At 35.8% G+C, this 20,628-nt stretch overlaps 5 protein-coding genes across 5 annotated transcripts; 2 read left to right on the forward strand and 3 right to left on the reverse strand.

Annotated features, from left to right (window-relative positions):
• Positions 1-484: 484 nt before the first annotated feature.
• LOAG_02517 (hypothetical protein) lies at positions 485-3,466 on the reverse strand. The gene is made up of 7 exons (XM_003138054.2): positions 3,250-3,466; positions 2,806-2,864; positions 2,084-2,275; positions 1,789-1,902; positions 1,353-1,495; positions 1,159-1,267; positions 485-759 (listed from the first exon to the last, which is right to left on the reverse strand). The coding sequence occupies exons 1-7, from the start codon at positions 3,443-3,445 to the stop codon at positions 637-639; spliced, it is 936 nt and encodes a 311-aa protein (XP_003138102.1). The 5' UTR covers positions 3,446-3,466; the 3' UTR covers positions 485-636.
• Positions 3,467-5,053: 1,587 nt separating this feature from the next.
• LOAG_02518 (ubiquitin-conjugating enzyme E2 1) lies at positions 5,054-6,143 on the reverse strand (the record flags this gene model as incomplete). The annotated part of the gene is made up of 4 exons (XM_003138055.1): positions 5,054-5,203; positions 5,398-5,559; positions 5,773-5,997; positions 6,093-6,143. 4 exons carry the CDS (start codon positions 6,141-6,143, stop codon positions 5,054-5,056), a joined length of 588 nt encoding a protein of 195 aa, XP_003138103.1.
• A 1,419-nt stretch (positions 6,144-7,562) lies between these two features.
• On the forward strand, positions 7,563-8,483 carry LOAG_02519 (hypothetical protein; the record flags this gene model as incomplete). The annotated part of the gene is made up of 3 exons (XM_003138056.1): positions 7,563-7,636; positions 7,670-7,828; positions 8,411-8,483. 3 exons carry the CDS (start codon positions 7,563-7,565, stop codon positions 8,481-8,483), a joined length of 306 nt encoding a protein of 101 aa, XP_003138104.1.
• A 519-nt stretch (positions 8,484-9,002) lies between these two features.
• LOAG_02520 (oxoglutarate dehydrogenase) lies at positions 9,003-14,961 on the forward strand (the record flags this gene model as incomplete). Its single annotated transcript, XM_020446027.1, has 19 exons — positions 9,003-9,059; positions 9,376-9,496; positions 9,587-9,750; positions 9,822-10,025; positions 10,123-10,302; positions 10,661-10,782; positions 10,898-11,094; positions 11,386-11,585; positions 11,763-11,924; positions 11,999-12,169; positions 12,358-12,559; positions 12,840-12,955; positions 13,028-13,120; positions 13,448-13,613; positions 13,711-13,850; positions 13,947-14,071; positions 14,148-14,311; positions 14,423-14,642; positions 14,811-14,961. The coding sequence occupies 19 exons, from the start codon at positions 9,003-9,005 to the stop codon at positions 14,959-14,961; spliced, it is 2,955 nt and encodes a 984-aa protein (XP_020303579.1).
• A 552-nt stretch (positions 14,962-15,513) lies between these two features.
• LOAG_02521 (Poly(ADP-ribose) glycohydrolase) lies at positions 15,514-19,825 on the reverse strand. The gene is made up of 13 exons (XM_020446028.1): positions 19,507-19,825; positions 19,160-19,284; positions 18,868-18,912; positions 18,550-18,716; positions 18,310-18,427; positions 18,074-18,229; positions 17,510-17,735; positions 17,186-17,376; positions 16,924-17,096; positions 16,535-16,643; positions 16,363-16,459; positions 16,143-16,271; positions 15,514-15,807 (listed from the first exon to the last, which is right to left on the reverse strand). The coding sequence occupies exons 1-13, from the start codon at positions 19,718-19,720 to the stop codon at positions 15,692-15,694; spliced, it is 1,866 nt and encodes a 621-aa protein (XP_020303580.1). The 5' UTR covers positions 19,721-19,825; the 3' UTR covers positions 15,514-15,691.
• Between the last annotated feature and the right edge of the window lie 803 nt (positions 19,826-20,628).

The raw sequence follows: 20,628 nt of genomic DNA on the forward strand, positions 1-20,628 counted from the left end.
GCTCTAAAGAATTCAATCTCAGTGAGGAATTAAACACTTAAAATTACACAAAATAATGTCATCGAATGATTAGCGATATTTGCTTTGTAAAATTTACAGTAATTTTGAACGAAAATCGAAGAGCTTGCCTTCACAAGTGGATCGATTAAGATTTCAGTAAATTATAAAAATAATTTAATTCACCAATTAATTAAATTTCTGCCAATTCGCATTTCTTCGTGTCGGAGATCTCGTTAAATTGTTCTATTTTATTTAATGTTAGACTTTAGAATGGGGATTCACAAGCGGCAGCAATTCTTGAACCTTTATATAATTTCAAACAATTCAGAATTCATTTCAAATGCTTAAATCTGGGATTCCGGAGGGATATCAGAAATTACATAGTGATAACAATCTTCGGGAATTTTAACATCCTCAAAAATGGACTACTTTTATCATGTATCAAACGAGAATGGAATAAACAAAATCTGAAAAACACGAGAATGGAATAAACAAAATTTGAAAATCATTGGAAGGACTTTTTATGCCACAAAAAAGTACATCATATAATTCATTAAACAGTATAATAATTAAGGGGGAGGTAAATAGTTTTTTTTTTTTTTTCATTTCCAATGTCTTATTGTTTGAACCATCCTATCATATTTCATATTTTTTGGAACAAAATCTTCCTGACTGAAGTACACTATCAATGGAAGTTTTGATGATAGCATTTTGAGTCTTGACTGACAAGATCCCTTTGCCTAACGCAAAATCATTGATCTGAAATGCAGCACTAATACCATTAAAGTAATTTAGAATACCTTTTTCGAAGTGAAACCTTTTGGAAAAAAATACTGGTAAATTCAAGGGACAAAATGACTAGTTGTACGATTCTGTCACCAATACTTGCTTAAAATTAAAGTTTCCCTTTCTCTTAAGTCAGTGAATCCATTATCAGTTTCAAGTATTATTGTCTGATGAATACAACTGAGATGTAGCTCAGTATCATTGCTTTGGACATTCAAAGTGCTAAAGTACTAGAACGTTTCCTTTCCTTGTATTTAAAGTAAAAACAGAGTATATTTATCGGATCAATTAACATTACAAGAAATTTATATAAATCCCTCAAGTGATTCAATGTTACAAACTGATTAAATTCGAAACAAACAATATTATCACCTGCAGTTTTGGCAGATACGGTTTCAGTTCAATAAGATAATTGTAGATCACTGTAGATAATAATTTGATTACGCCACAATCAGCAGAACTGCATACTTTATCCCATAAACTGAAAAAGTTACCAATAATTCAATTGCATAGTTATAAGTCACAAACATCACTAAAAACATTTAACATTTTTTAACATAATGTACTTTAACAAGGGTTCATGATCAAACACAACTGCTCCACCACATCGTATCCAAAAATTCATTGGCATATTTTCCCAAATGTGTTCATCAACATTCCCCATTTCTGCATAAGCCTTGACAAGTTGGTTTTTTAGGTTATCGACAACCTGAATAATTTAATTTTTTTTAAGTGATTAATGTTCCTTAGTCACACCACTGATTTCTTTTAGTAAGAGGTAAATAAGTTTCATTCATGGCTCGATGCTAAAGTTAACCAGCTGATACCCCTGTCGGAATGGCTTATGTCATTTTTGTGTTCGTTATATCATTCAAAGTTAAAAACTAAGCGCGCCTATGTAATATTACATTGTCAGTAGTGCAGGAGAGTAGACAAATCGATATAGCAATAAGACCGCGATTTTATAATTTCAGCAGCCGCTTAAAAGCAAAATTAACTAACCTCTGTGAGGATTTTTTGAGTAAATATATGAGATAACAATTCGTCGAAGACCTTTGTCAGCCAGTAAATGTCGACCCAATTTGATTCACAAATCATTGACATTTGTTTGGCTATCTATAATTAAGTTTTTATTTATAATTTCTTCTAGGAACAATATGAACAAGTCCGGACTTTATTATAAACTTTTTAAGCAAAGAAGTGAAGAAAAAAATCAACAAAATAAGAAATAGTTTTCAGTAAGAAAATATCATCTTCGAATCAAAGGCAATTATAATTTCAATTCAAAAAGATTCACCGCTAACTGTGCCTGAAAATCCATTTCCATGGCATGGTGACTGCTGTGCGTTATGGTAGTCTCATTTCCGAGTTGAATCATTCGCACAATATCAACAGCTGTTGGATGATACTCCACATCCAATTCTTTACCATTATCTGACCTTTCAGTATTTAATCTCATCGTGCGAAGTGATGACAATAAGACTTCTGCCTAAAATAGCAAGATTCAAAATGATTAATGAACAGAAAACTGCATTCCAGAAAATTACTAAACTAAGGAGTATGACAAAAGCCAATCCGATTTTTTGGTTCCTGCAGGAAGGGAATAAAAAGATATACTATTCTGAAAATCCAATAAGAGGGCATTTGAATTAATTAAAGAAAAACACAAATCTACATCGTTGTAATTTTATCGTTTCAAAAAAAAAAAAAAGTTGGAAAACAATTTCCATTAGACGCATTCATCTTAGATAAACTATCACTTGAATAAAACCATATGAAAAGCACTGAAATGTAAGGGAAGAAAAACCGAAAAAAAGACTTCCCAGTGCAACGATAGTAATTTTATTAACCAGAAAGAGAGAGAAGATCCGATAAATAACCCATAATTACCTCGAAATTAATTAGAACTAAGAAGATCCTAATAGTTGTAAATTAATAAGTATTGCGAAATGATCCGACAATTTCAGTCAGTAGGCAGAAGATGATACTTGAAACCAAAATGGAGAAATTTGAGCTAACTTCTTGCATTCGATGTTCCGTGATGTCTTTTCTCACTTCCGGTGCAGTTGACGACACTCCTAAACAAATTTTAGAGATAATTTATTGACTTCAAAAGATATGTCATTTGGGGCACTCGATTTCAAATGTTCATCGAGATCAACGGTATGCATTAGTATTTTAAGTAAAGTATCTGCCAATGATACTGCTGTGATTACACATGGAAAACAAACGTTTTTAGACGGATATCGAGAAACAGGTAGCGTACCAATCATCACACATTCTGTTGTGTATATTCCCCCTAATTGCTGCTGTAAGCCGAGCTTTGTGGGAGGTAGAATTAAAAAAATATATAAAAAATGGTACTAAACTGAAATAATCACCAATATTTTGTGCAAGTAAATAAAACAGAGAAGTTTGAAGTCAACAAAATTTTTAGCAAAAAAGTTTCAAACAAATACGAACTCAGCAACAATTTCCAAATTGGTACACGGTGAATTTTGGGCACATAATGTTTGAAGGCGAACTGTGCTAACTTTGTCAGGTCAACGTCAGAATCTTCGCGTAGGATTTGTTCTTCAATCTGGAATCGACTGCATTCCGCTTTGTCTCCAACCATGCGGCCAACAAAGTTGGTACGGAAATTATTTGACCGATCCATATTACCAATTCCTGAAATGTGTTTCGACAATGTGGAAATTTGCCAATTATAAAAAATTTTAAACTCAACCAAACGTGACATTACTGATGAATAAAACCAGTTGTTCGAACATTTTAAGATTTGGAACGTGCAGTATATATAAAGCTGACGGTATAAATAGCAGTTAATGAAACTGAAGCCATGTCTTGATATCTGTGCCGAAATGAAGTACTTCACGAAATAACGAATAGCCTCAAACAAATTTCGAAGACTCGTGATTCTTCAAAGCTACCCGTGTCAATCTCCAAGTGTGCAGCAAGACGAACGGAAACCATGCATAAAAACATTTCTCTCCGAAGCTCTAAATCAAGCTTCCTTATCCTGATCGCAAAACTACCAACTTCCCCATACCATCCAGTCCTTCATATTTTTAGTTATCTGCATCCATCTGAACTGATGTTGCACAGCAAAGCAACACTTCGTTTTTGTTCATATAAGGCGTTACACCACAGATTTCCTCCACTTTTTCGGATCTGTTTCATCAGCGTATGATACGCACTACCGAAGAATATTTAATCGATAAAAACCGACCAATCTCACATATCCTCACCTCCCAGATAGATATCTCCGTTATGAATAATATTAAAGGAAAAAACACGATATATTTAACATTTCGATACATAGGACACAAATGCACGAATATCAAAATTACAAGCATATGAAAAATACACATAACTTATATAAACTTATGACTGGTCTTCTGAATTTGTCTCGTAATTTTACTATCATATATTTTCTCAACTAATTTGACAAATTCCACCGCCGTATTTGGGTAAACTTTTAGAAAGTGAATTGATGGCGACAGAGTATTCAATACAGTGCTAGTAATTATTCTGCGGAAATTTCTCAAAATCACAAACTATAAATGTAGCAAATATGTAATGGTTCACAATTGTGTTGCGATACTCAAGTAAATAAACGAATAAAAAAAGAAAAACACATCGATTCAAATCAAGAAAAAAAAAGAACAATAAAGCAAACCTCATATACATTTCTGTTGCTGATCTCTTAGAGACATATATATTGGTTCTAACGATTTCATAAAAATTGTATATCACTCGTAATGTATGCTGAGATACACGTTCAATTACAATCTTTTCAAATTTTTGGGTATAAAGGAAACAAGAATCGAACAATCGAAGCACTGTGACGGTCTCTTGGAATCAACCCGAGTATTTTTTTCAATTTACACAAATGACCCAATTTACATGCAGAAACTGCAAATTCTCTAAATATAATATACCACTTGATAAACGGAGAGTATGACAAATTCCTTTCAAAAAAGTGACCGCATGTATCTTTAGAGAATCGGAAATAGTGGATGTAAACCACAATTGCACAAAGCGTGTGATGTACATCGTCATCTTCTGAACTTGCTATATGTAGGTGAAAGCTCTACATGCACTGCTTGAAGTATGGAGTACTAATGTCTATACCCAAATGAATCAATGTACAAAAAACCAAGTTGGAAGCAATAAACCGCTAGCAAATGTAAACCACGAAAAGAGCAGACTGCGCTAAATTCAGGCATCCAAAACGACACCATAATTTTAAGAAAATGGAGAAATATTAAGCAGAGGACGAGGCACCACCACTGTTTGATCGTGTTGCGCCAGAAGCAGAAGGCATTTGTGGGTCATCGTGATCATGATCCATTTCCTCATCGCTCTCCTCTTTCGCCTCCATTTCTCCCTCATTTTCACCAAAATTAAGCCATGACTGAACAGTTCAAATTATCAACATAAGCAATTATTATATCGTCCTGATGGGCTAAATTCAAATTCAGCAATATCCTCAGACGAATACTTCTCGCAATTAACTGCAATCAAAAAATGCGATAGATATATGCGAAATTTGTTAAACTAGAGCTATAAAAAATAATTCCTTAACCTTAAAAAAAAAAATAACAGAACCTGTTCAACAATTTGTTGCACTCTTTTCTCGTACTCCCGCCTGTTTTCTTGATAAAGCTGAGCAGCAAGTGAATTAGCAGGACTATTTGGATTTGGTTCATCTAACAGCGATTGGATGGAAGTAAGGATAGCGGCAACATCGTAAGTTGGAGACCATCTATTCTGCAAAAGGAAGCATAGCAGAACACTGCAACCATATGATATATAGATTGTCAAAAATGATACGATGTAAATAAAACAAGACAGAGGAGAATTTCTATTCTTTATTCACCAAAATTCAGTATCTCGTCATTAGCTGAGTCCTTTTCTCCACACCATTTACCTTTTCCTCCTCACAACCCTCATCCCAGTCTATAAAAGCTATGTAAGGAATACCTGTAAAATATCGAGGCAGATGCTACCATCAGCATAAACATTTGGGTGGAACATTTTCGAGACAAATTTCACCGTAGGAGGTTTGTTAGGATACTCCTCGGTGAATTCAAGGGTCAACTTGAATGTTCCATCCTCAAATGGTGTATCCTGCGGACCAAAAATAATCGCCTCCCACATTAAAATATTATCCTCCGTTGGAGCACCACTGACACCAGCAGGTGGATCCTACCTTAAAAAAAAAAAAAAAAAGTCATTTACGGAAAATTTAGACATTATCAAGTCAGATTAGCAGAAGTAATACGGATAAATAAAAGACATACTTGCAGCTTCTTGAAATCCCGCATTAGACGTCTCCGCGATGGTGTCGTCATAGTTTACTCGCGCAATCGCTGCAACAACGCTATTGTAATTCAACAATTCATACTATCAGTTATTGAAAGAACATTACAACGATATGCACTTTTTTTGAGATGCTGAAAGAACACTACAACGATATGCACTTTTTTTTTTTCAAGAAAACACGGAAAGCAAAATGATGTTATATTGATCAGTGGAAATATTAATGCAATAGTGAACAGGTTCCGGGCTTAATCGATCAAACTTGAAAAAATATACTTCATGAAACTACTGAGTCATGGAGAAAAACGTGAACGTAGAATGAAATGACTAAGCAGAATGACAAGCATAAAAAGTGGAGAGCAGATGGATGATATATAAAAATGCAAAGGTGCAAAGAAAAAGAACGACAAGAATTTCGAATGATACACGTGCACAGAAAACCCAAGCAACACTGATAATTTATAGCTCATTATACTGATATATGCCAGTGAATGATCCTCAACTTGAAAATATATATTTCTGTATTCATATATATAATGTATATATACGCATACACATATATGTATAAAAACACAAATGTAAATAAAAATACACATACGCATATACACATATTACGCGCCACATGAACACATACACGGAATACAATTAAATGTTTCGCAAAAACTATGCGAAACGAAAACTGGATAAAATTTACAGTCATGTTCGAACTTATGAATAACTCGAAAATATCTCTTTAATGATAACATTCATAGAGCCACGTTTCCATTCTGACGTTCTGCCTAGCTAAATAAAAATCCATTCGGATAAGGCCTCACTGGATACCTATGTACCACAAAATAATCATAAATTAAGAAAAATGAAATGGTGATAAAATAACTGCTTCTCATGATTTATATGCTGGCCGATGTTCAAATACTTAAAGACTCCCGTGATATCTTAGCAGAAAATTTAAAAAAATGAACACGCTTTCGCTCATCAGAACAAAATCATACGGGAAACAAAATATAAAACAGAACAAAATCATACTTGTTGTAAAAAGCAGAGCCATTCTGTTTAATTCACAATTAACAATTAACAAAAGATGAAATCCTAAACTATTTCTCAATCAATCGGAATTTAAAACTGATTGATATTTTCTCAGTATCACTAACAGCTCTACTGTGCTAAAACAACAAAATGAACAGATTGCTGATCGATGTACCATTGCTAGCCTATTCAGTTAATTACTAATAATCGGTGTAATGTGTTCCTTAAATGCAATATGTTTCTCAAATGGAACTTCCAAATAGTGGTATAACAACATATCTAATAACGATCGCAATAGAGAATAAATGGAAAAAAAATAAATGAACCAACCATCAAACCATTCGGCTCAATCCATTGATCAGTGATAAAATCGGTTTAAAGAGAAAGTAACGCCTTATGTTTCCTTTTTTATACACATTTTGAAGATGCATTTTAACAGTTTACGAATACAGCAACTACTCGATGTCAAAAAATCTCGCATCGATGACGAAGAGCTGAGGTGCAAGCAGGCAAGATAATATCTCCGCCAAAGTTCAGCAAAAGCTAAACAACAGGCAGAAACACCACCTGACGTACCACACCACTTCCAGCAGGAGAAAAAAACAAAACGTACAAATGATAACATCAGAAGTGCGGCCGTGCGGCCGCGGCCGGTGAGCTCTGAGGAACGGCCTGGTTTTCATATGGTAACGTGGGTTTGGAGTGTTTACGTGTGTAATAGGACGTATTATTTGGTTGTATTGTCATGACGAACGCGTGATAGTTCTCTTCCAGTTGGTTACATCCGGAAGATTTTGCTTTGCATGCTCTATATTATGATTATCGATTATGATCAATTGGTTATAGCCGATCGATATTCATGACATAAAGCATGCATTTTAGCGTTTTGTCTCGATTTGGTTTTCTACATCAGCGCTTTCGTAAGTCTAATTTCGTATATCTCGAAATGTTGTTTAGTCACTACCAAACAATATGATGAATAGATCTGACATAGATGTTTGCAAAGCCATATATTTGCCTGGAATTGCTTAAAGTAGTATGTTTTGTTACTTTCCCGGTTTTAACTGATGCTGGAAAACGGTGTTTTTTAGATTGTTCAGCAAGACTCTTTATATACATTATTAGTATTCTTTATTTTCACCTATCATTGATAGACTGTTGTATTTTCAAGTGTAAAATAATGCCATTTCGTGGCTATTAAACAAGCACGTTCTTTTTACGTTTTTTTTACTGACCCACCTGCGAATTCACGTTTTCTTCCCCATATATTCAGGAATAGCTTTCGACATGCAGAAGAATGTGCTGATTTAGATATGTTCTGCGAAGACGAAGAAATTACCTCCTAACTGTATCCATTAATCTGTAGTTTCTAAATTTTCTTCTAAGCAGGAAACAACTTTTGGTCGCGATTACTGTAATTTAATGAGAGTTCCCTCTCCCTTTGACAAGTTCTTTTTTGGTATATGTTTATATATAAATATATATATACATGGTTCATCTTGAGTTGATTTTAAGACATGTAGTTTACTAGCAATGCGATACTTTTTTTGGCTTCCCTCAAAAACAGTCATTGTGTTGTCAGTTCGAAAATATTAAGTCACATGATCTGACCACCTGCGAAGCATGCTATTGCGACGTATAGTGCAGTTACTTTTTTTTGTTCCGATTTTCACAGATGGTATAAAACGAAGCTGTTTTTTCTTTTCTTTTCATTTGTCGTAATCACTGTGGCGAGGCGGTCGAGCTGGTGGTGTTAGAATAAAGAAACAATGATGAGACGAATAAGTTTTTTGGAAAGCAGGACATCACTTAAGTTATTAGGACGTTTGAAATGCTCCCGTTTTACACTATCTAGGAGCAACCTAATGGGAAAACGGTGCATTTTTGGACTACGTCACAAATTGACTGCTTCATCTGTCAAAGTAAGTATCCTCTTTGACAGTTAATTTTTGATTTAAGAATTTCCTTTTCTGCACTGCTAGTAATTTGTATATCTTTTTTGACTGCTTCATTAAAAGGTTCACTGAACGATCTGAATTATTGTTTAATGACGAATGATGTACTTTTTGGATTTATCTAAGTGTGATCCCAGTGCACCGGGTGATTTTATTCATAGCACTCAGTTAAGTAAAAGTATTATAAACCTATTGTGACAAGTGAGAGACTTGTGAGATCATTAGAAAAATTGATACTATATATGAGTTATAAAAAACACGAACCGATTAGTTCTATGTGCAGGAGGAGCCATTTATGAACGGTACTTCAACGGTTTATATCGAACAGATGTATGAAGCATGGCGACAAAGTCCAGCATCGGTTCATTCTTCATGGAATGCTTATTTCCAGAACGTTGAGCGAAGTAAGCGTACTTATCCTACAGACTATATAGTATAGAAGTATTTTTCTTTTTATGCATCGTCGTGACTAGTTTTATATTAACTCATTTTAGGCTTGCCACCTGGACAAGCATATTCTGCGCCTCCGAAAGGACTAGCCGCTTATTCTGTTTCATCTGCCGTAGCACCTACACCAGAATTTGAAAGCACACTAACTGGATCAGGGCAGACTTTAAATGAACATCTGAAAGTTCAGCTATTAATTAGAAGTTACCAGGTGATTTTAGACGTAACCTTCATTATTTTTGCATTTCGGTTTGCTTCTTTCAAAAACTTTATCAATTTCAGACTCGTGGACACAACATAGCTGATTTGGATCCACTGGGAATCAATAATGTGGGATTGACTGATGTTACACCTGCAGAATTAGATCCGGCATTTTATGGACTCACGGATGCTGATATGGACAAAGAATTTCTTTTGCCAATGTCAACATTTATTGGTGGGGATAAGAAGTCACTGAAACTAAAGGATATAATCAGTCGTCTGAAGGTATTTTCCACTCTTAATTTCTGTTTAAAAAAAGCAACCAACGTCAGTTGTTTGAAACATTTGGTATTTCTCCATGGTTTAAATTGGTATGCTTCAGACCATTTACTGTTCGCATACTGGAATTGAATACATGCATCTGACTAATTTCGAGCAGTTGGAATGGGTTCGTAAAAGATTCGAAGAGCCTTGTGCATCAGAGCTTACGCATGAGCAAAAAAAAACATTATTCAAGCGATTAATTCGATCGACAAAATTTGAAGAATTTCTGGCTAAAAAGGTACTCAAGTGACATCTTTTGTGAATCATTTTCGTTTAGACTCATTGCTATACGCGCATTCATGTCCGCAGATTTACCAGAACCTTGTATATTTGAGCAGGAATAAGAACGATACGTTATCTACAGCACACCATTTTACCCAAGTAAATGTCAATATTTAATGGTTGGGATGAGAAATCGCCAAAATTAAAGGATGTAATCAGTTCGTTGAAGGCATTTTTTAGTTTTTTCCAGTCTGAAATGACAATCGGTATCAATTATTGTTCGAAACATTTGTCCTTTCTCTGTAGTTTCAGTGAGACTTTATGCTGCATGTCTGCTGTAAAACCATCTTCTAAATTAATGCATCAGATTATAGTGGCCAAGCGAAAAGCGGTTTGGTCTTGAAGGTTGCGAGGTTCTAATACCAGCTGCCAAACAAGTAATCGATGTATCCAGTGCGGCTGGTGTTGATTCTGTTGTGATTGGAATGCCTCACCGGTATCAGTTTTTGGAACTTTGATCAAACTAAGATGTCTACTTTAGAATCATTTCCGAGAAGGAGAAATGTTCTCATGTAAATATGTAAATTCATCCATAAGAAGACAGTTTTTAGAGGACGATTGAATATGTTAGCAAATGTTTGTCGCCAACCTTTGCCAGTAATTCTTTCCCAATTTTCTACGCTGGAACCGGCTGATGAAGGATCGGGTGATGTAAAATACCATCTTGGTATTTCCTTGGAGCGATTCAATCGAGTTTCTGGAAGGAAAATTAAAATTGCTGTTGTTGCGAATCCATCTCATCTTGAAGGTTAATTTATGACCTTTCCTCGGAGGGAATGAAGCGAGAGTGAGTTGTAATTTTACCCGGCCACTTTATTCCGAAAAATCTGATGGGTACATACTCTTACTGTTTGAGAATGTCAATGATTCAACAACAAAAAAGGCCGAAAATCAGGTAATCTTTACAATTCTTGGCGTCTACCCGTGCGCATGTATTATGTAAAAATCAATTGGTCTTTGATTAGCTTTTATGGGAAGATTCCAGTGATTTCACTTTAAATGTTTTTACTGATTGGTGCTTTCATTTTCATTTTTACAGCTGTTAATCCCGTAGTTTTGGGAAAGGTACGAGCGGAGTCATTTTACAATGGTGATGAAAACGGTGATCGTACGATGGCAATTTTATTGCATGGTGATGCAGCATTTTCTGGACAAGGTGTTGTTATGGAAACATTTAATCTTAACGATTTAAAAGCTTATACCACTCATGGAACTATCCATCTTGTCGTTAATAACCAGGTAAGCAACGTATTATATTCACTTCGAACTTTGTCGAATTACCATATTTCCTCTAAATAATCACGTGTAAAAGTGTAAAAATTCTTCGAAAACCGTATTTGGAAATTCGAAAACTTTAATTCACCACCAAAAATTACTTTGGAATGCACATATGAGGTCTTAGGATTAGTGATTTAGATTGGCTTTACAACCGATCCACGATGTTCTCGATCGTCTCCCTATTGTACGGATATTGGGCGTGTTGTTGGATGTCCAATATTCCACGTGAATAGTGATGACCCAGAAGCAGTGATGCATGTCTGTAATGTAGCTGCTGATTGGCGTCGTACTTTCAAAAAGGTTGGTTGAACTGTGTATAAGCATGCACTTTTTCACTGTATACTCAGGGCAGATTTCCTGTATTCCAATTTTAGGATGTTATCATTGATCTGGTATGTTATCGACGATACGGACATAACGAACTTGATGAGCCTATGTTTACCCAACCACTGATGTATCAGCGCATTAGAAAGACAAAACCAGTGCTTTCAATTTACCAAAAGCAAATTCTAGCTGAAAATGTTGCCAGTGAGCAATATGTAGAGGTATGATTTGTAATACTTGTCGCATAATCAATCTGTTTAATCATATAGTTATTCAGTGCAGCGCAACGGGAAGTCGGACGCTACTGTATGTAGATATCCTGAGAGAAGTTTACAACGTTAGTCGTTAAATAGTGTGTTACTCCATTTAAGGTGTATAGACCAGTAGTTTTAAACCTTTATTTTTGTAGGATGAAGTAACCAAATACAATACTTTACTGGAAGGTGCTTACCAAGAGGCACAAAAAATGACGTATCTTCGTCACAGGGATTGGCTTGATTCTCCATGGAATACTTTCTTCAAAAAGCGTGACCCACTCAAAATACCAGCAACTGGTATTGCAAAAGAGACGATTACTCATATCGTTGAGAAGTTTTCATCTGTTCCAGCAGGTCCCTTCTTTGTTTTTGCAACTCTGAAAAATAGGAACTTTCAGACAGACGAGGTAAGTGTCCTTACATTCAATGTATTTATTAAAGGTTGGAAGGGAGGTAGGATGCTTCGAAATTAGGGCTTACATGATTTCGGTTCTTGATTAAAAATACTATCTCCTGCTTCTGAGACATTATGTTGGGAAATCATGCATTGTGCTTGCGTGCTTAGTAAGACTTTATATTATTCTCAAAACCAAACCATTTTTTAACAAAAATTTTCAATCTATCGAAAATGCAGATTTTAATCTTCATCGGGGTCTGGAGAGAATAATGAAAGGACGACGTCAAATGTTTCAAGACAACAGTTTTGACTGGGCAATGGGAGAAGCTGTTGCTTTTGGTTCTCTCCTTCTCGTAAGGTTTTTTTTTTGCTGGTGGAATACTGCAAGATTTGTGTCACTGACTTTAATCTTTCGAAAATTTCAGGTATTCATGTGCGCTTGTCAGGACAAGATGTGGAAAGGGGAACATTTTCACACCGGCATCATGTGTTACATGATCAGAAAATCGATCAAAAACGTATAATCCACTGGAAAATCTCTCTGATAAAGTGCTTCCGTTTTTTTGTTTGTAATTGTTATTGCTGATATGAAAACAGCTTCAAGGTTCCGTCGTTAAAAAGCAGTTATCACTTGTGACTTATGCTCCTTTCATTTTGCTTAGGTTAACTTTGCGGCGACTAAAAAAAAAAAAAAAATTTGTTGCTAGCATTAAACTTCTGTTACTAACAATTGTTGGGTTAAACGTCAGCACCAGGCGAGTGTAGCTCATGTAGATCAAAGGATTGCTTGAACCATTTTGAACTTTATAACTTTTAGCTTCCAACTAAGACTCTGTTCATTCCAGCAAGCTGAATATAGTATTTCTAACTCATCACTTTCGGAATTTGCAATCCTCGGTTTTGAACTCGGTTATTCAGTGGTGGATCCGAATTCGTTAGTTATATGGGAAGCACAATTTGGGGATTTTGCAAACAATGCTCAGTGTATTATTGATCAGTTCTTGTCTTCAGGTTTCATCCATTTATTTCCTCTGAAGTATGAAATACTAGACTTACAAATCGATAGTTTTTGTTTTAATGTATATTTTTCGTTACTGTTTATTTAAAGGTCAGTCAAAGTGGATTCGGCAATCGGGATTGGTGATGTCACTGCCACATGGATACGAAGGAATGGGTCCTGAACATAGTAGTGCACGTTTGGAACGCTTTTTGCAAATGTGTAATGAAGATGACGGAATCGATGTTGAGGTATACTTTCAGCATAAGAAATATCATAAAGTGTTTCTGGCAGGAGAGGTGTTGAAAAAAAATAAACAGAATAGTCTTTCATAATCTTGGTTTCAGCATACCGCCTTCGGACCCACTTTTGAAGCGCAGCAATTATATGACACAAACTGGATTGTCGTACATTGCACAACGCCTTCTAATTTTTGTCATCTTTTGAGACGACAAGTAGCGTTACCTTTCAGGTATCGTCCTTTGAACTGTAATGTTATTCGTTATTCCTGGTGCAGATTCTGAAATGACTTACATGAACTTTTTTAGAAAGCCACTAATTATAATGTCACCCAAATCGCTTCTGCGTCATCCATTAGCACGTTCTACCATTGAAGATTTCCTGCCTGGTACGAAATTCTGCAGAGTTATTCCAGAAAGCGGAAGTGCTGGTCAAAATCCAGAAAAGGTGGAACGCTTGGTTTTCTGCACCGGTATAATTTTATTGATTGTTTTCTCTTCACTTTTTCTTTTTCTTTCGAGAACTTCCATTACTCGATCTTTCTGGCTTTACTGCTGTGATACAGTCATCTTGTATGTTTCAGGTAAAGTTTACTACGACTTGGTATCTGCAAGGAACCACCTAAACCTAGATTCACGGGTAGCGATATGTCGTGTTGAGCAAATCTCTCCCTTTCCATACGACTTAATCGAGGAGGAGTGCCTTAAGTATGGCAAAGCAGAACTTATTTGGGCACAAGAGGAACACAAAAATATGGGCGCATGGGGATTCGTCCATCCAAGACTTGGAACACTTGTAGCAAAGTTCGTTAATTTTTCTGAACTTACGAGAAGTAACGACCAAATACTTCTCAAATATTTTTACATCTCGGCCTAATTCCGGAAATAGTCATTTCTTAACAAATACCAATATTTTACTCTCCCCAGGAGCTCTGCTGTATCGACCATTCATATGAATTTCGGAAATTTTAGACAAGGAAGACTACTCAAGTATGCAGGTCGAAAGCCATCGGCAGCAGCAGCAACAGGTAATAAATACAGTCACTACGTCGAGTTGAAAAGTTTATTGGCAGACGCTCTGCACGCTCGAAAAGCTGATATCGACAAATTCATTGGTGGATAATTGGGTTGGGTTTTTGCGGATGGTCCGAGTTACTGGTCAGACTCTAATTTATTGCTTTATTTTCCTCGGTAATATTAGCTGCAGAAAGCACGAGCTACTCGTATTTGCGATCAGATTATATATAACTTAGTTGATCAGTGAACTCAGGTAATTGATGGTATTCATTTGAAAATATCCGTCAGTTGTAATAAAAAAAAAACGTAATGCACATGAATTGTTTGCCTTGATCTTTAAAAACGAAATTTTAGTAATGAAACTATTTTCCAATTCCTTTGCTGATATTTTTAGCGGAAGAAGGTAAATGAAAATTAGTTTTCACTGGTGCTTAATGAGTTTTTAGGACGGAGAAGGTTAGAGGTGAATAAGAGATGACAAAATGAATTTTTAAATGTCCACCACATGAGAGTTATTGTTGTACAGATAGTATTCTGCCTTATTTTAATTCCAATAGAGTCAGTTGTTAGTGGCTGTTTTAAGAAATGCACAAAGATGAGTTTGTTTCCTATTCTGGAAAATGGGATATGCGATAGGCTGGTAATGATCCGTAAAGGACTAGAAGGATTTTGTTGTTTCAGCAAACAATGTTCAAAAATGGTAATATCTATTTGATCATAGCGATAATTATTCTTTGTGAATGTCCATATAACGTACATTTTTAACACATAACTGAGTGTCAAAGTCTGTAATATCAGAGATAAGCAACTACATCACAAATATCAAACAAAGTCTGCTATGTATTTAACACTATATTTCCCTTGATTTTCCAAGAGATGTATTCGAACAGCGGTGGAGAACTATTCCTGTCATATTCAGAGCAGTAACCATTTATCATGTCATACAGCTGTCCTACAAAAGTCTTTTCCAACACTTTTTAATGTAACTCTGCGCTATGACACAACCTGGTCGCGTTAATGCGATGGGCAAGAAGCAACAATCAGGCAGTGTTGAAGTTCGGTGGCAAATACTTTCAAAAGTTCCAAACACAGTCCCCTGGTCTGGAAACTTGACTGGTAATAAATTAAAGTGAATGAGTGGTTTAACAGCTGGAGCAAAAGGAAATAGCTTAGAGAAACCGACATGCCTGGTCAAAATGCGATGCATTACTATCAAAGGAAACAAGCTGCACTAAGTAACTGAATGTATTCTGGCGGTTTCCCATGACAGTTTTAAGTGGAACATACCAACTGTAGTACCAGTTTGCACCAGTATCCCGTAAATTTCAGTGAAGTCCTCCGCAAATTTCTGATTGCCGAATGTGAAATAATAAAGACATCGTTTCCGTGCGGACGATGCCATAAGTTGTATCAAACCTAAATATTCATTAAACTGATTGCTCAAATGATACATAGCACTAACAAATATTTTAGACAGATCAGTTATAGTAAAGGAACAAAAAATTACTTTTCAAGTGCAAGTCACCTCCAAATACACCACAACCCCAATTTCCAGTAGCAACCGGCTTCATCGTTCCATCATTTACAGCAAAGCCAACGTAAGCCTAAAGACACCATTTCCATCACTCCTTACAGAAACAGGAAGGAAGGAAATCAACTACATAATTTAATGTTTATACCTTGAGTAATTCGCGATCTACTAACTCGACACTAAACTGTTCATGTTTATTTGAAAATGGGAGAGCATCAATCGCTACCAACTCACAACATAACCTATGGAAGCGATCCCTGAAAATAAAATCCGTGTAGTATCTAAATCAGAAACATTTCATAAATAAAATCCGTGTAGCATCTAAATCAGAAACATTTCATCACTGAGTAATAGGGACTTTCTTGCAGCGGAACGTTTGTAACCACTATTTCCCTCAAAAAAAAACTTATAACGTCCATTATTAAACTTCGTTTATCCACAGTTAGAGTAGTAACAAAGATTACAAAACTTTCTGATATTTTTAAACAACCAATAAGGCAGAATGAGAAAAAAAACAAAGAAAAAAAAAAGGAAAACCTCGGAAATGAATCCATTTTCTCCATCGGACGCCAACGAAACGATGAACCATAGCCATCATAACCAGAAAACCGTTCTGCACCACAAATAACGATAGCTTCGTTGTGGTGCATCTTTTCGCAGAGAATCATCGAAACAATCATTTCCGGGCAAATAAGAAATCTGATTTCCTCCTACAAAATGATATTTTCAAACAAGCTTAGCTTATCTTACGTTGAACAAAACTGCAATCTTGACATTGGATCGTTGTTCTACAACTTACCTGAACACAGCCACCGCTCAATACGCCTCCTCCAATATATTCATTAGCAAAATCTACTTGTAACATGCCATGACCATCGTCTTCTATTGTACCTGTATGACTAACATAAAGCTTCGATAAAGGCAAATGCATGGAAGACCACTCCTGCGCCGAGTCATTCTGTCGGCGGATCGTCAATAGTCCTGTCGGCACTGTAAACAACTTATGCAAAGTTTCTCTCTGCAATTAAGCACCAACCTACAACTTTTTCCAACTTGAAACACAGTGTTTTCTACAGTCTTAAAATTAAGAATTTTTCGCAAAAAAGTGAGGAAAATAAGTTACTTTTCTTGGAAACCATATGAAAATAATGCATTAGGCATCGTAGTTTTTCTACCGCATTTGCAGAATGCAAACTGAACAAACGCCAGAAATTAATTGGTGGTAATTCATTACTGACAGTGTTACGACTTGGAAAAGTGCAAAAGAATGCGTGTGCAAGCAGTGAGGCTGCTTGATGCTGGCTTATCGTTACCGACCCAGAACTTCCACGTCGCAATATCGGTATTGGCTGGAACAGAGAAGATACTATGCAAACCATAAAACATTTGCTTAATTTATATGCCTTCCTTACCAAATACTTTTTTCGTCATTTTTTATGTTAACTAACCTACCATTGCTGTGGATAAACATACAAAAAAACTGTTCTTGAGAGTGAAATGAGGATCTGCTGATTGTATTACTTCTCGTTACAAGGACAAATTTTCCAGAATATATAACACAGCATATTAAAATACTACAAATGATATATGTATACTACAAATACGAAAAAGCTAGTGTTAGAATACCATACAACTTACAACTAATACAACCTTTATAAAACAGTAGTAGCCTACTTAAATGAATTACTTGAGTTATCAGACTTGGACTCTGTAAAGCCAATTTTGCCATGAAAGGTATCACGGTGGTAAGATATTCCACGCGTAATGCTTCACTCAGAACTGCTTCAAAAAGCTGTCGAAGCGCATTGAAACTCCTGGCACGTGAATAGCTTCTGATACAGTCCTATTCAAAAAAAAAAATAATTTTAAACGATCACTGTTGTCCAAACACACACATTGGGAAAACAAATTTATAATCGGAACCTCAATTTGCTTATAGGTCTTAAGCGGTTCCAAAAGTTTTGAAATTGCAGTCTGTATAATGTCGTATCGTGCAATTCCACCAGTCACGTTACATATAGAATATGGTAAACGAACAAATCTGAAATCGAACAAATGACAATGGAGTTGAAAATATCGATTAAAAACGCCAGAATTTTCGAATCAGCAGCAATCATCCCAGTGCTACAAGTAAGATTGTATTCTTTAGTAAATAAAGATTACTTTTTCCCGGAATTCCACCCATATGTTCGGTCAGCGCAGACCACGGGATACGGTTTAAAAGTTCCAGAAGTTATCGAATTTATGGATACTAATACCACATCAGAAGCATTTCTGCTGATCAAATCAGGGTACATATCCTTGTAACAGCGTATCGATTGCATTGGCGACTGCAAATTTTTCTTTCACAAGTAAATTTGATATCTGCACTTCTCATACAGTTAACGATATGCAAACATTTATTTTACAAATATGTAAACATATATTCTATTTACTACTATCTTTTTTACTTGAACAGCCATGCGTGGAATGTGGACCAACTTCAATATATTTATCCAGAGTGGTCTTTTCAGCTTTCATCTTTGCCTGCAAATAAACACTTCCCTCACTTTTGTAAGAGCCTAATTCAGAAAAGAAAAAGCATAGAATGATGCTCTCGAATTGATTCTCAAATTTTCTTTATTAGAAAATGAAAATATATGCGAAAATAGAAATACAATATGATGGAATTAAACCTTACATACATCTTGAAGTAAATTTAATGCGGGTCCAACATAAGGAAAAAATGATAGGAAAGAAACTTAACTTACTGAGAATAAAGAAAAAAACCCACTTTTTTCATGACGCCAGTCATCCTCATCCAGTCGTAGCGACCTTGTTCGTCACTTCCACCACGATCCACTTCTTCAACAACTGATCCGAAAGATTTCCTCGACTTCAATTTACTTCTTGAAATAACTGAAGTCTACCATTCAGTTATTAATTTACTAAGATATCGACCATTGTGACAGTGCACTTTACCCGGTCAGTATAATTCACTCAGTCTAGCGCAATATTTCCCATGACCGTGTTACAAACAAATGTCAGATATGACCTTAAATTAATGGGAGATATTCTCGGTAACGCGTATAATTATCGATTGCTTTTATCAACTACAGTGTTAATGATATAACCGTCTACCTGAATGGGTAATCGTTATTGACATCCGATTACTCTTCGTCTTTTCACGAATCAGTTTACCACTGACAAATGCCCTCCGGTCCAGCCCACCTAACAGAAAGGCATCTAATGTTGTCTGTCGCTCTAATACAGCTCTCCTGCGTAATGAACCACCGACATGCGTATTATTCTCTTCAACAACACAATCTTCTATTTCAGTACGTTCATCATTCATTGGTTCGTTATCCTGGAAATGACTGCCGGAGACGACAAGGTCAAGGTTGTGGAATTGTGGATCTCGCCCTTACGTGTATGTTTATTGTACGTAAGAACATAGTTTAGTCCATCACATGTCATGACCCGCCGGTGTCGCAGTATTCATTCCATCGTGACATTGATGATGCCATATGAAAATTCTGGTCTAAAAGCGGATTTCGAAAGTTTGGATCCCCACGCAAGAAACTTGACCACATATTTACAGAAAATTTTGCCATAAAACAATATGTATTGCATTTGATGAGCCATCATTGGCCCGTCAAATGAAACCTCATGATAGATTTCGAAACTTTTCCTTTCCAAGCTTCAAACAAGGTTACTTTGTATTGGATGGTAGCATGCTTCATCACATATGAATGGAGTTAATTTGGTATGACGCATTTCAATCCGATTAATTAACAGATTCCAATATTAACAAATACTATGCACAGCCACTATGTTGATTTATTGTTGTCAGAGTACCGTCTTCCTAAACCTGCTGCTGTTCATCTGTTCTTTTTTTACTCCTCAACAAAATAAGAAAGCTACTGTACATAATCAATATTAAGCATATCAATTTTGAGTATGTGCCAGTAATTTCTGGTATGAAATCCAGATAGTCGAGGTGCAGGATGTCCACTCTTTCTGAAGTCAAGTTTTGAGAATTATTCTGTATCCACTAGTTACTGGCTGCGACAGTCAATTACTGCTGGATATGTTCTTACAGGCTCAAACTAAAAAACGCCCCTCGAGACCATGAAGTCCTGGATTTTAAATTGCATTAGTGTTCGGATGGGATTATAGTGGGTTAATGCACAAAATACGCAGAAGTATTCTCATGCCGATTTTTGTATCACTGGTATGATGTCGCACAGGAAAAAATGCTTG

The sequence above is a fragment of the Loa loa genome, assembly GCF_000183805.2.
Source record: "Loa loa unplaced genomic scaffold supercont3.175, whole genome shotgun sequence".
NCBI classification, from domain to species: domain Eukaryota; kingdom Metazoa; phylum Nematoda; class Chromadorea; order Rhabditida; family Onchocercidae; genus Loa; species Loa loa.

Bases quoted from the DNA above. Each gene is read 5' to 3' on its own strand.
- LOAG_02517 (XM_003138054.2), bottom strand. From the start codon at position 3,445: ATGGATCGGTCAAATAATTTCCGTACCAACTTTGTTGGCCGCATGGTT. The intron at 1,268-1,352 runs GTACATTATGTT...TAACTTTTTCAG, and splicing joins GATCATGAACCCTTGTTAAA to TTTATGGGATAAAGTATGCA. The intron at 760-1,158 runs GTGATAATATTG...GCTGCATTTCAG, and splicing joins CGTATCTGCCAAAACTGCAG to ATCAATGATTTTGCGTTAGG.
- LOAG_02521 (XM_020446028.1), bottom strand. From the start codon at position 19,720: ATGAATGATGAACGTACTGAAATAGAAGATTGTGTTGTTGAAGAGAAT. The intron at 17,097-17,185 runs GTAAGTTGTAGA...ATCATTTTGTAG, and splicing joins TGAGCGGTGGCTGTGTTCAG to GAGGAAATCAGATTTCTTAT. The intron at 16,272-16,362 runs GTAATTTTTTGT...ATGAATATTTAG, and splicing joins AGGTGACTTGCACTTGAAAA to GTTTGATACAACTTATGGCA.